Here is a 14268-nt window from a genome sequence, read left to right on the forward strand (position 1 = left end):
TTCTCTTCTTTGGCCTTTTCCATAAGCCAAAGTCTCTGCATATGCCTAAAAATAAGTCTATAGTATAACGTGTGCACACAGAGAAAGAAAGGAACATGGAAACAAGGAACACCGGAAAACATGAACAGTGGTCTTATCAGTCCAGGAGTGTAATCACTGAAGCTTTTTTCTTTGCCAAGATCACACCAAGGGAGAGTTTTACAAAAGGATATGAAGAATGAGTTTTGCAGACATTTAGTCTTCTCAAATTATGCAGCACATCACAAGAAAAAACACAATGATGCTTGTTAGAAGAACGAGTAGGCAATAAAGATTGGCCATAATGGATGATGAGATGCCAGATTCAGCTTCCTGACATCAAATGGTGTGCAGCCTGGATAGTCTGTGAAAAAGATTTCCAAAGAGAAGACAAGCAGCTTAAATTTGGTACACAGTTAGAAAGCTGTGAGGGATAAAGTACAAAAAGGCAGGAGAGAAAAATACTCAAAGCAATAGGCTATAGAATTAATCTTGGCAGATGAGAGCATGCAGCAGACAAAAATGGTATTTGTCAGGCTGTATCTGTGTTTGGAATACAGTTATGACACAAATCAGAACCAGAGCTGAGAGCCAGCATAAGAGATTTTGCTGTCCTGGAGGGAGGAGAAGCCTGCAAAGCAGCGTAAGAAACACAGTTTAACATGAAACATCTCTTCAGTTCAGTCAGCTACACTGAATGTATATATAATACACAACTGTAAACCAGCCCCTGACCAAAGTTAGTCTACCAGCTGGCTAAACACACATCAGTCACAGAAGGCTGCCTAGTCTATTTATTTCTCACCTGTGCTTCTAATAAAGCAGCAGCAAAACACAGACAGAGGTTATCCAGTAATTCTTAAACTGAGTCTGCATTCACAGGACAGTATGTTGTATTTGACTACACCACAGGAGCTAAATTAGCCCAGTCTCTGAGTTGACTGGACATCAGCCTCTCCTCCTCTGAACCATCTGCTGCCACACACAATCACCACAGAACAAGGCACTGAGTGGGAGAAATGCTGCACTGCAAAAACCAGAACCGAACAGCTTCTGTCTCATCCAACAACCGTGTCAGTGAGAGTCTGTGCATCCCCCAGGCATAGTGCTGCTGGCTGGCCAGTGAGAAGGGGAACTCAGGAAAGAAGGTGTTTTGCTAGCATTAGTAAGGTTCAAGTATCTTGCTCTAAATGGCATCATGCATACTAAAGAGCGAGCTACTACGTAGCACAGTGTCCTCAGCTACAGCCAGATATCCAAAACAGCTGGCTGTATTTATGGCAACATGAAAATTTTTACACAAAGGCTGCTTGTCTTCATCCTCCCCCATTTTAGTATCTTCTAAGGAGAATCTCTACACCCAGTTCCCCAGAACAGCACCAAGAACTGCTGTATCTGTATCCAACAGCACGATACTGCTGTGCAGACCCTCTTCTCTCCTTAACATTCCAGAAGTACTGACACCATTCACCAACTCTGCCCTGATGCTGATGGCCAGGACATTTACTGACATTATTACAGCTCACACCTCTAAATGTCTCTCAGCCAGCAGACATGTTCTAAAGGGGTTACCTGACTGGTGTCATTAATTTCCCTGGTGATGTCTATAGTGGCATACATACCAGCAGTTCTTCAGCTCAAGGTAATGCTGGTAGCAGACACCAACTTTTAGTTGCTTCCATTCCACTTCAACTCACAGGCAACATTCAGCCTGAAGGTCTCTCTCCTAGTAACATTCTAGCAGCTAAATTTTTTTCTAGAGTCTTATCTACCAAACATCCTTACAATGCTTTATATATACAATATGTGAGCATTTACAATATGTGAGTATTTCTATTAAAAAAAAAATAAAATAGGTGCTCTGCCATGACAGCTTTATTTGATTCCTCTGTAGATTGCTTTCTGAGCTCAGTACACATGGAAACTGTGGAGAATGACAGAACCGCCAAGCTGACTTTAGAGAAGTTCAGCAAGGCCACCGAGGAAGAAAGCTGCAGTCTACACCAGAATACTCATTCTAAATCCCAGGGAACTTCAAAAAAACGTTGTTCCTGCCTCACTCCTGACCTAGGTTATTCAAATATAGCACCATTACAGACAGTAGATGCAAAACCAAAACATGTACACATGCTCTCAAAAATAAATTCTTCAGATGATGTAGTTCAAAAAAAAAAAAAACAAACTCAATTGGAAACAGCTTGGTCTTAAGGAGGTTTATATATTTTTAATATATATTTAAACACATATACACACCCAGACACATATAGATTATTATTTCACCTTCATTTCACTTTTCCACCTTATTTAAGAATATCTGAAAGGCATAACTTTCCATTACAAGCTTCTGATGTTACAAAAAACTCAAAATGCAGTAACACTCCTTTTAATCACATGCTCAATTTCTAACAAGTGAAAAGGTCACTTAGAAAGATCTTACTAGCCTAGCACAAAAGTACGGTTTACCGAAAAAGACTCTAATCTTACCCCATTCAATCTTGCAGCTTGTGCTGATTATGCATCTATGAAACTCATCCTCTGAAAAGGACAGTGACACTTACTGGAAGAGATTAACCCTCTTAGAAAAAGTTTCAACACTCTCTTCCAAAGCTCTTTATAATCTCAAGCTACTATGGCTTCTACCACAACCTAAAAACACTTGAAGAACATCGTATCAGTTAAAAAATGGCTTCGAGCAGAAAAATATTTTTGCCAATGCTTCTTATGCCAGGAAATGTCTCAGACATTGATCCCTTTTCATATATTTTACTGAGCTTTATCATAGCAGAGATCTGACAGAAGGAAAAAAAGAATTCAGTAACGTAGGCAGGCCGTCCTCCTTTTCTTTTTTAAAAGGCAGCTCGTGGAGTCCCAGAACCTCTGCTCAATATATCTGCCTGCTTTGGATTACGCGTTGCAGAAATAAAAAATGGTGCATTTTCAGGCATTTAGCAGCTCTTGTCATTCATAAATTGACCTGAATGTAGTAATACCATTTAATTAACATTTGTAAAATATCATTTTCATCTTTCCAGGTAAATCAATCCATTTACCTGTCACTTAATCAATTGCCATCCAGAAAGATTTTACATTTGTCAGCATCATTCTGACATGCAGTTGCCAAGACCTTCTGCAGTTACCTGGTTTGGTTTCCCCATGACCTTACATATACTTAGCACACCCCACCTTACTTTCACATCACTACAAACAGTTTTATTTACGCCATTCCTGAGCCTTTGAATGATCTTTACAAAGTGACTTTGTTCACAATAAATGGAAAAAAAAGCTTAATATAAGATTCACCTCTACAAGGCTTTATTTACAGAGATCGTTAGCCAGAAGTTATTACCAGCATAATTATACCATGTAGCCAGTTTGCAACATAGCCTTTTAATTCAGAACTTATACTTAGAGCATCATCTGTATAAAAATGCAGATTTTGTTAATGATGTAAAAAAGAACAAGAAAAACCAAACAAACCAAACAAAACAACAACAACCAACACCACCAAGTTCCTTCAGCAACTTATTTAATTTTCATACACTGGTATTCCTGCACTCTATGATAAATCCTAGTAGCCTTGAATTCATGCAGCTACGCCAGAGGTTCCTTAAGAGACTAAATCAGTTATATTTGACACTTACTGAATTTTCCTCATTCATAGCTTTGTTAAACCGATCTAAAGAAAGCTTATTTGTCACGATTTATTCTTTGAAAGCTCACAAAGCTGCTTGCTGTTCACAATTCTATCATTTCTTCTGACAGAGTCTGTGGGTCACATTATCCCATCTGTTTCCTTCTTAATACACTAAGTAGAAATCACAAAGATCAGTCCTTTCCATTTTTGTTAACTCTGCCATATTTGCTTTTTCTAGTCCTCTGAAACACACCCACCTCTTCTGGAGATTAAGCAGCACTACAGGTGTTTCTGTGTCTAATGTCAATGATTCATGACTCTTCAGAAATAATTGTCAGTATTTTTTTCCTAGTTAAGTATACATAACATCCTGGTTATGCTGTCTCTCATAGCATACATTTATGGAGACATTCCATTCCTTCAAGCACGCTGTCTGCTCACACCAGCTCCTAATTGCCTTTACTGCATTATCCCTTACTCCTGAATACACTATTTTTTTTTCTTCATTTTTCTTCTAAAAATATTACAAATTTATTGATATAATCTCATTTACTGTTGGACCTGCTTGCCACCTAGTGTTCTCCATCCCAAATGATTTCAGGAACCCTTATGTGCTTATTCAAACAGCAACTTTTCCCAACTCTCTCTCAGACTTAAGAGCATCTGCTCATTTGGTTTGCACCCTGCCTCTATGTCACATCATTGAGGAGGAGACAGGCTCAATATTAGGACTATTCCCAAAGGATTCAGTAAGCTATATCAAAGTTATGCTTTTGTCTATGAAACTTAAATGCCTTTATATTGTATTTAGCTCTTACCTGGCTGGATCTGGGTAGATTGGATGTTCCCTGGACCCTGCTCCATCGTAGCGAGATAATGAAATGAGGGAAGACTCCAACAACCTTCTAGAAAGGAAAAACAAATGACAAAGTCAAAGACTACTCAGGAACAACCCCCCTATTTATGCCCTACTTTCTGAAACTTCTTCAGACTATTAAGAGTATTTCTAACATCAGTGCAGAGAATTCTGCAACATACTGAACCACTCACTGATGGCACAAGTGTTTTCATCACATAGCTATTCAACGTGCAATATTCTCATTGCACAGGAGAAAGAATACCTCGAGTAAAAAAGAAAAGTTGTCCCAAACCCACTTCCAAGTTTCAAGAGAAAGATGCAGATGCTCCTTGTCCTTTGCAGACAAGCTGTCCCATTTTATCAGGTCCACAAACACTAACACTGCATTGGCCATTTGTGAAATTCTTAACTACTCAAAGGTGGCTACACAGGGAATGAGCCGAGGAACACGGGACAAAGAACACACCTCGGCATCTGGACTTCAAGGCTACAGCTGGTGTTTTTCACAGTAAAATAGTCAATCTTAATCTCAGGCTCAGAAAGAGAGGTTTTCAGCTACCAAAAAAAAAAGTTCATTTCCTCTGTATCTTAATCAGTCACAGGGAGACATACCAAATATTCACTCAAGAAGTAAATGTATGCAAATGCAGCCAGACAGCTTGAATATGTGAGAAGCGAGTCTGAGTCATGAAGGCAGCAGAATCAAAAGTATACAGCAAGAACATGTCCTCTACTGTGGCTTGTATATCCACCTCTATCTAGCTTCTTGTCAGAAAGCAGAGGATGCCATTGTTTCAAGACTGACTCATTCGAGCCTATTGCAGCCATTAGATTAATTTAAGAGAGATGATTTGGGGTGGGTGTGGAGAGTGGAAAAAATCAACTGCCAAAGTTCCTAAGGCTGCTTAAGCTCCCTTTCAAGCCTTTTTGCCTCAGAACTCCTGGTAAATTCTGCTTTCCAGTCTTTGTAACTTAATGAAAACTGTTGTGGTTTGACAGTCAACGAGGTCCAACACCACACCTGTTCTATTCACCCACACACATAATTGGTGAGAAAGATTTGAACCTACACTCCTAATCCACAATCAGCATTTGCAATGCAGGACAGCAAGAATTAACACAGGAAGCAGGAAGAAGGATCAGACATAATCCAAGCCCAACTCCCCATTTCTAGCCAGATAAAGACAGTAGAAATGCCAATGTGTTTTTTTCCAGCAGCCATCCCACCATCAGGATCTTGACAAACTTTTCACCGCCTCCCAGCAACAACAAACCTTCAATTTTATATTATAAATCTACAATACAGAAAACAACAAGAGATTGTTACAGTTACTTGGAAAGGCACGTATCAGCTCAAGAGACTCAGCACTTGCTGCAAAGCACTGGGACTCTAGAGAAGGCAAAAAAATCCTGTCCTCTCTGGCACGAAGTTGCTTGGCAACCATTTGTCTTATTCAAGAACAGTTATTAAATCTGTTAAACTTTCAGATCAATTAATTCCCCAGGTTATTGAGTCAAAAGCTCTAACCTTCAGCACTGCTAGATATTAGGAATCCCTTGGCTCCCCAGAAAGTTATCATGCTTCAATCCTGCCTTACCAAACTCTCTCTCCTGCTCCAAATATATGTCAATATATGCAAAACAGCTAATTCAGAAGAAATGGTGCAACTGCTTTATGAGGTATACCTTAAGTCCCATACCTATGAGGTAAACCTAGCACCTGCATCATATATAAACTGCTTTTATTCCTTCTGGGCGCAAAACTAGAGAGATTAAAATCAGTATAAGGGATATTCTACCTATTCTGTCAGCTGCCCCCTTTCTACACGACTGGCTCAGATTTCAGAGACCGCAATGCCAACACGCTTTTTAGAAGTCTGCTCTTCAGAGCTGCTTATGCAGAGCACTCCAAAACCAGCAGCTTGCAAGCAGCCTGGACATACCAAGGCTGCCACCCTACTGCACCATCCTGCCTCATCACTGGACTTAATCGGGGAGAAAGAGCCACCACAGCACAAAGATCCCAGCAGTGCCACAGCCCTAGAAACAGAAGCTGCCTCCTTACAGGTGTGAGCAACCTGCACACAACACACGTGGATTCTTTGGTGCTATTTCCCTGCAGTGCTTATGGTGTCCTGACAATGCGCATACACAATCACCGAACTCACCATCCCTGTCAAAAGTCTTGGTGCCTACACACTACACAGGCCACCCTCTCTCCCAGCCTTTCAGCGTCTATCCACTAAATGACACAGAAAAAAAATAAGTGTCACAAGGGAAGATGACCAGTACACGCCGCATAGCCCAGCAGGCTCTGTTAGAAAGCAGTCTCCAGGTATTCTTCAGCCATATCTCTCTTCTCAGCTTTGGAAAGGCGGGCAATTGCCTGAGAAGAGCATTGACTTAGAGGGATCACCTTCAGAAAGTAGCCAGCAACTGCACAGAAGAAAAACAAAATGAATATCAAGCAAAGGGCAGCAGAGCGGTGTGGAAGCAGGAGCAGGACACAGGTAGTAACTCATCGTACGTCTGCCAGGAGTCCCTCTGCTTGGCTTGGGAACAGCACTTTGGGTGATCTACAGTTCTCACCTCCACACCTCACCTGATCCTTGAAATAAATATCTGAAGAGCATTGCTCTACTGGGAACCTAGCACCTCAGATGAGAGCTGGTATGTGTTACTTTGGTGAAACACAAACCAACAGTTGCCCGAGTCAAAGGATGGTCACGTATCTGGGTAAACAGACTTCACAGCACTGTGTTTTAATCCAAATAGCCTGCACTTCTACCCCGTGAAGCTGCCAGAGCTGCTGCTGCTTTAGGAGCACCTCCTTCCCAGAAGGGCTCCCTGGGAATACCAGTAGTTAGGGTGTTGTGGGGAGTGGGATGACTAACCCACTGTTCTAAGCACACTGCCCAGGACTGCCCCGGCAGATTTGAACGGTCCCAGAGGAGATGGCCTTTCCATTCCATGCCTGCCAGCCCAAACCCAGCTCCTGCACTATCTCACACCAAGACACACAAGCCACACACTAGGGCTACGTTCAGATCAGGCGGACAAAAATAATTCAGCTAACAGTAACTGCTAAAAGCTACAGCTGATTTTAAGCCTGACTAGTAGTTCTTAATTGTCCTACAACTGTGCCCTCTCAGATCACAGAGCAATGAACAGGTGGATATAAATACACATAGTAGACAAAAAAACCAAAACAAGGCAACAGGCAATCTCATGAGATCCAGATGGGTCATCTCTCTGCTTAATGCTCCAAAGAATAACAATATCTGTACTGAAACCAGAGTACTAAACACAAAATCTATTACTTAACTAACTCAATTCTAGACTGAGCCCTTGAGGCCAAGTTACAGATTCAAATGCATTTGGTACTGACAAATGGGTTCAATAACAGATACTATAAACATCATATATAATAGACTATAATCGATGCTATAAACATCAATAAAGTGTTGCATCTGTGACACTGATAGCATAACCTACTGCTGAAAAGTTAAATGCTTTTGAAGTAAGTCATGCTGTACTCTATCAAGTCTTAGGTGCCACGTTCATATATGCTTTTGCCACCCAAAATCCCAGAGAGAGACACAAACTATTTGTTTTCCATAAACGCAGAGTGTAAGGTAACCCAATAACCTACCAAGGTAAATGCTGAGGTAGAGAACATTTCTGTCAAGGAGATTAAACATAATCTATGGTTGAACAGGAGTAGCTCTGTTACAGGGAAGCACTAGCCACTAAGCATCTAAGTTTCCAACAGAGAAGCATGCAAAAAGAGAAATGCATATTGCTTGCATCTCCTTTTGAAACATTTCAGTAGATCACGCTTCACTCCTGAGTCCTTTCTGGAGCTTACAGCACACCCTTCCTCTCCCACACCCCCCATTTTTGCTACCCAGATGTATAACAGGCTAACACTAGGCTGTGGAAGCAATTGCTCCACTATCTCTGTCTAGACAATATGAAATTGTCACAAGTGACATCTAAAGTACAATTAGCAGAGAAACTGCAATTTCCACTCTCCTCCCCCGCTCATCAAAAAAAAAAAAAAAAAAAAAAAAAAAAAAATCACACATTATCATCCTCCAGGCTGTCAGTCAATGCCGCAATAATGAAGATTAAGTCTGCTCACCCTGAGAGATGCTTCTGGCCCAGCTCGCTAAAATAGGAGGACAGGGATTGTAGTTTTTTGTTGGCTTATTTTTTTTATTAGAACTACTACAAGAAGATATAAATTGCCTCTTGAGTTTAGCAGCACTGAGATATCAGCAGACTCCCTTTCTGTCAGACTTCAGTAGCTATGGAACCACAGCTCTACACTCATTCTGTTATCCAGGGTTTGCAAACTGCAGCAATCACTAGAGATGGGAAGGGAAGCAAGGTGCAGGTTAGAGGTCACCTTTAGACAAGGGAAAGAAAAAGAAAGTGCACACGCACAAGACACTACAAGCAGAAAATGGAAATTTCTCAGGAATGAAGCAGCTGAATGCTAGAAGCTGCAGCTCGAGAGGAAAAAAAGTCATGAAGCAACCTCCTCATAGCACATCAGCCATTGCACTGTACCCACACCCTCCCCACGGGGGCGAGGATCACCATCAAAGCCTCTTGGGACAGAGTGACTCATCTCAGCGGGCTTTGAGAAGAGTTAAATGCAGCAAATTTAACTTCTCAGTAACAGTTTCTAAGGATATGCAATTCCTACACCATATTTTACATTGCTGTCACAGCACGCACATTACTGAGCAGTGCTACTCCAAACGACACTGAGGGAAATGCTTCCCTCCCCATCTGCAAGGGAGGCAATAGCAAACAGCACTGAGGCTTAGTTTCCTTAAAATTAAAAGGGTGTTCGGTCAGCTGACATCCTCCTAAGCTGCTGCTGCACATGAACAATCAGAGCAGAACAGTAAAATGAAGGAAGCGCGCCTGCCTCTCCCACAGTCCAGCCTTCAGTGATGAAGAGGGCCTAAGAGCAATTGATCTTTATCCTTTGAAGCAGAAGTATATTGGCAACTCCAGCACCTTCTGTGAGTTTCCTCCTTGGGTTTTATATCTTCCCTGGAAAGGCTTTTGTATTCCCTACTGCCCATTTGGAGATGAAATTACCACACTGCTTCATATTACATGCATTTTTCAGCCCTCTGAATTATTGCCAGCAGTCAGCTCTCCTGAATGCTCATCTCTATAGATGTGCTCCTGTGGTTCCTCATGGGAACATACAGAACAGCAACATCGATAATCTCCTCCTTATGGTGGGGCAATGTTTAACCTAGAGATAACAAGAAAGCTAAAGCATAAAGACAGCTAAATGTTCTCCAGCTGCCCAATAACACTGCTACCCTCCCTTGAATCCTAAACCCAATTATTAACTGTTAACAAGCCAAATTAATACTTGGAGATCAATTATAGCCTCAATAGAACACCAGAAAACTATTCTAAACAAAAAAATCAACCAACACAATCCACTGGTTTGGGTGTTTTTCCCTTGCTTTTTCTCAGCATAGGGAAAAAATTATTTCAGACATCTCTCTATTGTGTTGCCTACTTTGAAAGAGCAACTTGAAGTCATGTAACCAGAAACCATCAAGCGTTTTGTTCCATAGCTTCATTTTCCATAAAAGTTTTGTAGTTCTTGTCACACAGAAAAACATTACTGCTATCACTAGTTTCATATTCAAGCTTAAAATAAAAAAGCAATCAGTATGCAGTTCTAAAGATTGCTTGAAAAGATGATTTCTAAAATTAAGTCCTTAACATAATCTACTTCGATACCTCTAAGTTAACATTTCAGCTTTTGCGTAGTTATGGTTAGACACATTCAGCCTGGCATCAAAACTGAATTAAGACAGGTCAGAAGCAGATGATTAGAAGAAACAGTCAAACAAAATGGTCAAACTTTTCCTGGAACAACTGTAACTGTCTACAAGAGACAGACATGCTGAGAATTTAGTACTGATAGAAACCTCAACACTCGCTTTTTGCAGTTCTCCAAGTTAGTTCTTCCATCGCTTCGTTCATATTTTTGCCACACATCTCACCCTCATTGAGGACCCAAAGTTCGCAGCTGCCTTTCTTACGAGTATCCAAGCCCTGTAACACATTCTTTCTGTCATCTTTTTTTTTTCTTTTTTAAAGTTATTCCACTAAATGAATGACCTTTGCAATAAAGTTTGCTTTCTTTCTTCAGGGAAAACAGTAAGTGCAGAGATGTAATACGTGATCACAGACACAATCCAAACAATGCTTTTGTAGAACACTTTGGCCTGTTTGTGCTAACTCTGAAGGGCAGACAGGGACAGAGAAGACATCCTTCGCAGCTGGAGGTGTTGAGTTGTCAGAGAAGCAGGTTTGATACAGGACAGCAGTTTTCACAAAAAACATTTTTCCATCTTCACTGATTCTGGGTAAGAATTGTGAAGAAAACAAAAACTGTATGGATTTCTCAGTCAGAAAACAGAGAGCACATCAGGTTCTCAGCCAGGATGGAAAGGAGTACATTTGGGAAGGACTGCAGGGGAAAGGAGCACAATTACATTAAACAAAGAACTGTAGGTAAGAAGAAACAGCAGAAACAAGAATTGGGATTTGAGTTCTCCTAATCACAAGGCAGGGAGCATAATTTCAAGAAGAATATGGTTAACCCTTTAAAGTCTACCTGCTTTAGTTTAACTAGAAAGTAATATCACATGATGAACTGTGCTATTACTGCACTTCTGCTCCAGGAGTAGGAACTTCAACCTCCATTTACCACCTGATGCTGCAGGCACTGTGCAGCACCTCTGGAGCTCATCATAGGGAAGGTCAACAGCTCTGAGGAAAATGACAGACTGTTTTTTTTAAGTGGACCCAAGGTCACACTGTTAATCTATCACTTCACCTGCTAACAAAGGCCATGTATCAGAGCCAAAGACGAGTGAGCATTATGCAGAGGTCCTCATCGTAACAGTACCCAGGAAATGATTAATGCATTATTTAAATGGACAAGAAGAAGCACACATCTGTGATAGACATTAAAAGGGTCAAGAGCAGCTATGACAGCATTGATTAGTTTGGCAATAACTCCAACATGAAAAGAACAATGAAAGAACTTGCACTTTCATTTTGCACGGGCAAAACTTGAGGGACACGGAGAGGAGAAGAAATTTAAATCAGTTCAAGCTACTGCATGTGCTGTCTTGCTCCAGAGTGGCAGTTTTATACCAGTGTTCAGAATGGGGCAGGCACCTCAGCCAAGCTGAAAACAGACCCTGCATTCCTCAGTTCCTCTAGGCCCTTAACAACATGTGATTATATCAGAAATTCAGTTGGAGGGAATCAGTTCCTAGTCATTATGGTGATGATAACAGGCTTGAAAGCATGGCCAGAACATAGTCACCATCAGCCTGCAGACAGCTCTACCCTTCTGAGGGCTCTTCTACCTACCTTCATATGTATAATGTCTGCTTAAAATTCTCCTTGTTCTGGGAGTTCCCAACACCACAGATTGTGTGGACAGCAGAAATCTCTGATTAACCATGCACACAGATCTGCATCAGCTTCTGGAATAATTACATAGGGCTCCTGCTTCTCCATAGGGAATTGAAGAGGAGGTGTCTTTCCTGAGGGGGCAGAAGCTGTACTGTTATCTCCATAGGCTTCTAAGGCTTTGAAAACAGAGGCCCCACCACACATCAGTCACTTCCTTTAAAATGATTTGTTCAGGCTGGAGTAATGAATACAGGTCAACAGATGACCAGCAGGGCAGTTCAGCCACTTACCCCAGCCCTCCTGCTTCATGAAGACAGGGGAAGGATTTGATACCAACGCATTTCAAGCAGAAAAATGAGTCAGTTTCCTGGCAGATAATGAACCCTGTTTATTCACGGTCTTCAGTTCCAGCAGGTGCTTTCTCAAGAAGGGCAAGGGAGGGGGTCAGTTACATCAGCACACAAACAGCCATTTGGTGCAATCAGTTAAATATGTATGTGGAAAATGTTTAAAATGCATGTTAGCTGTTCAACAGACCAGAACGCCTCAACTGGAGAAATCTATAGTCATCACTATTTTGGTTACAGTTGTATTACTGAGTCAGATCACAGGTCCCTCTCTTTCCTCATGCTCCAAGCCCAGACAGTAGACGCACACTATTCTACTGCAAGTTCTCCAGCACAGATTCTGTAATAAAGAGCAAATAATTGGATGAGGGCACTTTGTTGCGAGACACACCATGCTGTGTGCATTTATAAAGAGTGTGAAGAAGGAGTGCACACACGCAATATATGTGATTGCACATCTAACAATTAAGGGCTTGTATTAGCACAAAAAAGAGGCACACTATATTGCCAACATCTACACAGAGCTACACACAAGCTACAGAACTTTTAGTTGAGCAAGTAGGCCTGAAATAGAAGGTCTGAGAGCCTGCCCATAACTTGCTTCTTGGCAAAAGGAACACAAAACAAAAACAAAACTAAGAGATTGTTTTAACACTGCCTCTCTGAAGCCAGACAACAAGCTCTAGGAATCACAGCTAGATAGCTTAAGCATGTAAAAGACCACCATTAACCATAAGTTGAGCATCATCCTCTAGACAGAATACTACAAGTACATTAACTATGTACTTAAGTAAAAAAATTGGAACAGGAACAACTGTTCCAGGTTGAATGAGCTTGTCTGGACCTGCTGCCCACCCTGTAGCAGTTGGATCAGGAGGCCACAGCGAAGCCATGTGCAGACAGCACAGGAGACAGACAACCTAACAAAGGATGGCTTTCAGGAGGGGGAAGCTATTCACACTTCTTCCCTGTCTGTAGGAAAACTGAGAACTGGTATGTGTTTTATGGTATCCTCAAATAGGTATCTTTTTGAAGTCAGCCGTCTTTCAACTTCTAAGCAATCTGTGTTTATGTAATATCTTTGCTGCATGGTCATCTCATACAAGCTTTCCTCAAAAGGAAAAACGAACAAAAAAATAAAACCACCATCCCAAAAAACAAAACAAACCACTCAACTCCAGATCTCATTACTCCTCAGTAGAAGCAAAAAAGTAAGTCAGTTTGAAAGCATGTACCTCTTCCATTCTCATTAAGAAACATCACGGGAATCCGATTTCAGCACGTTGCCTTGCTGCCACGTCGGAGCAGGTGAACACAAAGCAAATGTTCTGAACAACCCCACAGACAGACACTTAGAGGAAACAGGTCTCCATTCCTGCAGACCGCAGAGAAAAAAAGTGTGCCCATTTTTTCTATAGGTGAACTCCTCATTGTTAGGCCTTGACTACCAAACAAACTGGGAGAAAGTAAGTGGTTTGACTGGGGAAGTATTATTAAGGTTTTTGAGAAAGCAGAGTTCTTTCTACATCTGCTTAATTTGCAAGTCAAACTGCTGCAAGAGTAACATGGGAAAAAAAAAATATTTTTGTTGCTACAGTCATTGCTGTATATCTAAATTCAGGCCAATAAAAGTAAAGGAGGTTTAAGCCTTTCTGCAAGTTTGACGAAGACTGAATATGCTCAGCTTTCCAAAGTACTCAGGGAAGCTCAGCAGCAGGGAGTGACCTCTATTAGTCACTGCAAGAGGGAAAGCACAAGGCATCATTTTTTCCCCCACCAACTCTTGGTAATCAAGTAAAAGGGCTCTAGCAACCTTACAGTAGTATTAAATCAGGAAACAAGCAAAGGCAGGGGGAAGAACCTTTGTGCAAGAAAACAGGCACCGCTTTCACTTGCTCTTCTACATGACAACTGCCACCACATTCAAGAAC

At 41.3% G+C, this 14268-nt stretch overlaps 1 protein-coding gene across 7 annotated transcripts in view; it reads right to left on the reverse strand.

Annotated features, from left to right (window-relative positions):
* Positions 1-14268, reverse strand: part of AMBRA1 (autophagy and beclin 1 regulator 1) — a 134016-nt gene that overhangs the window by 95943 nt on the left and 23805 nt on the right. For all 7 annotated transcript variants that reach the window (XM_082058666.1, XM_082058669.1, XM_082058668.1 and 4 more), the window contains one exon: positions 4471-4557. In XM_082058666.1, coding sequence (XP_081914792.1) covers positions 4471-4557 — 87 coding nt within the window. The remainder of the gene's footprint in view (positions 1-4470; positions 4558-14268) is intronic.

This window comes from Streptopelia decaocto, assembly GCF_964273445.1.
Source record: "Streptopelia decaocto genome assembly, chromosome: 7".
NCBI lineage: Eukaryota > Metazoa > Chordata > Aves > Columbiformes > Columbidae > Streptopelia > Streptopelia decaocto.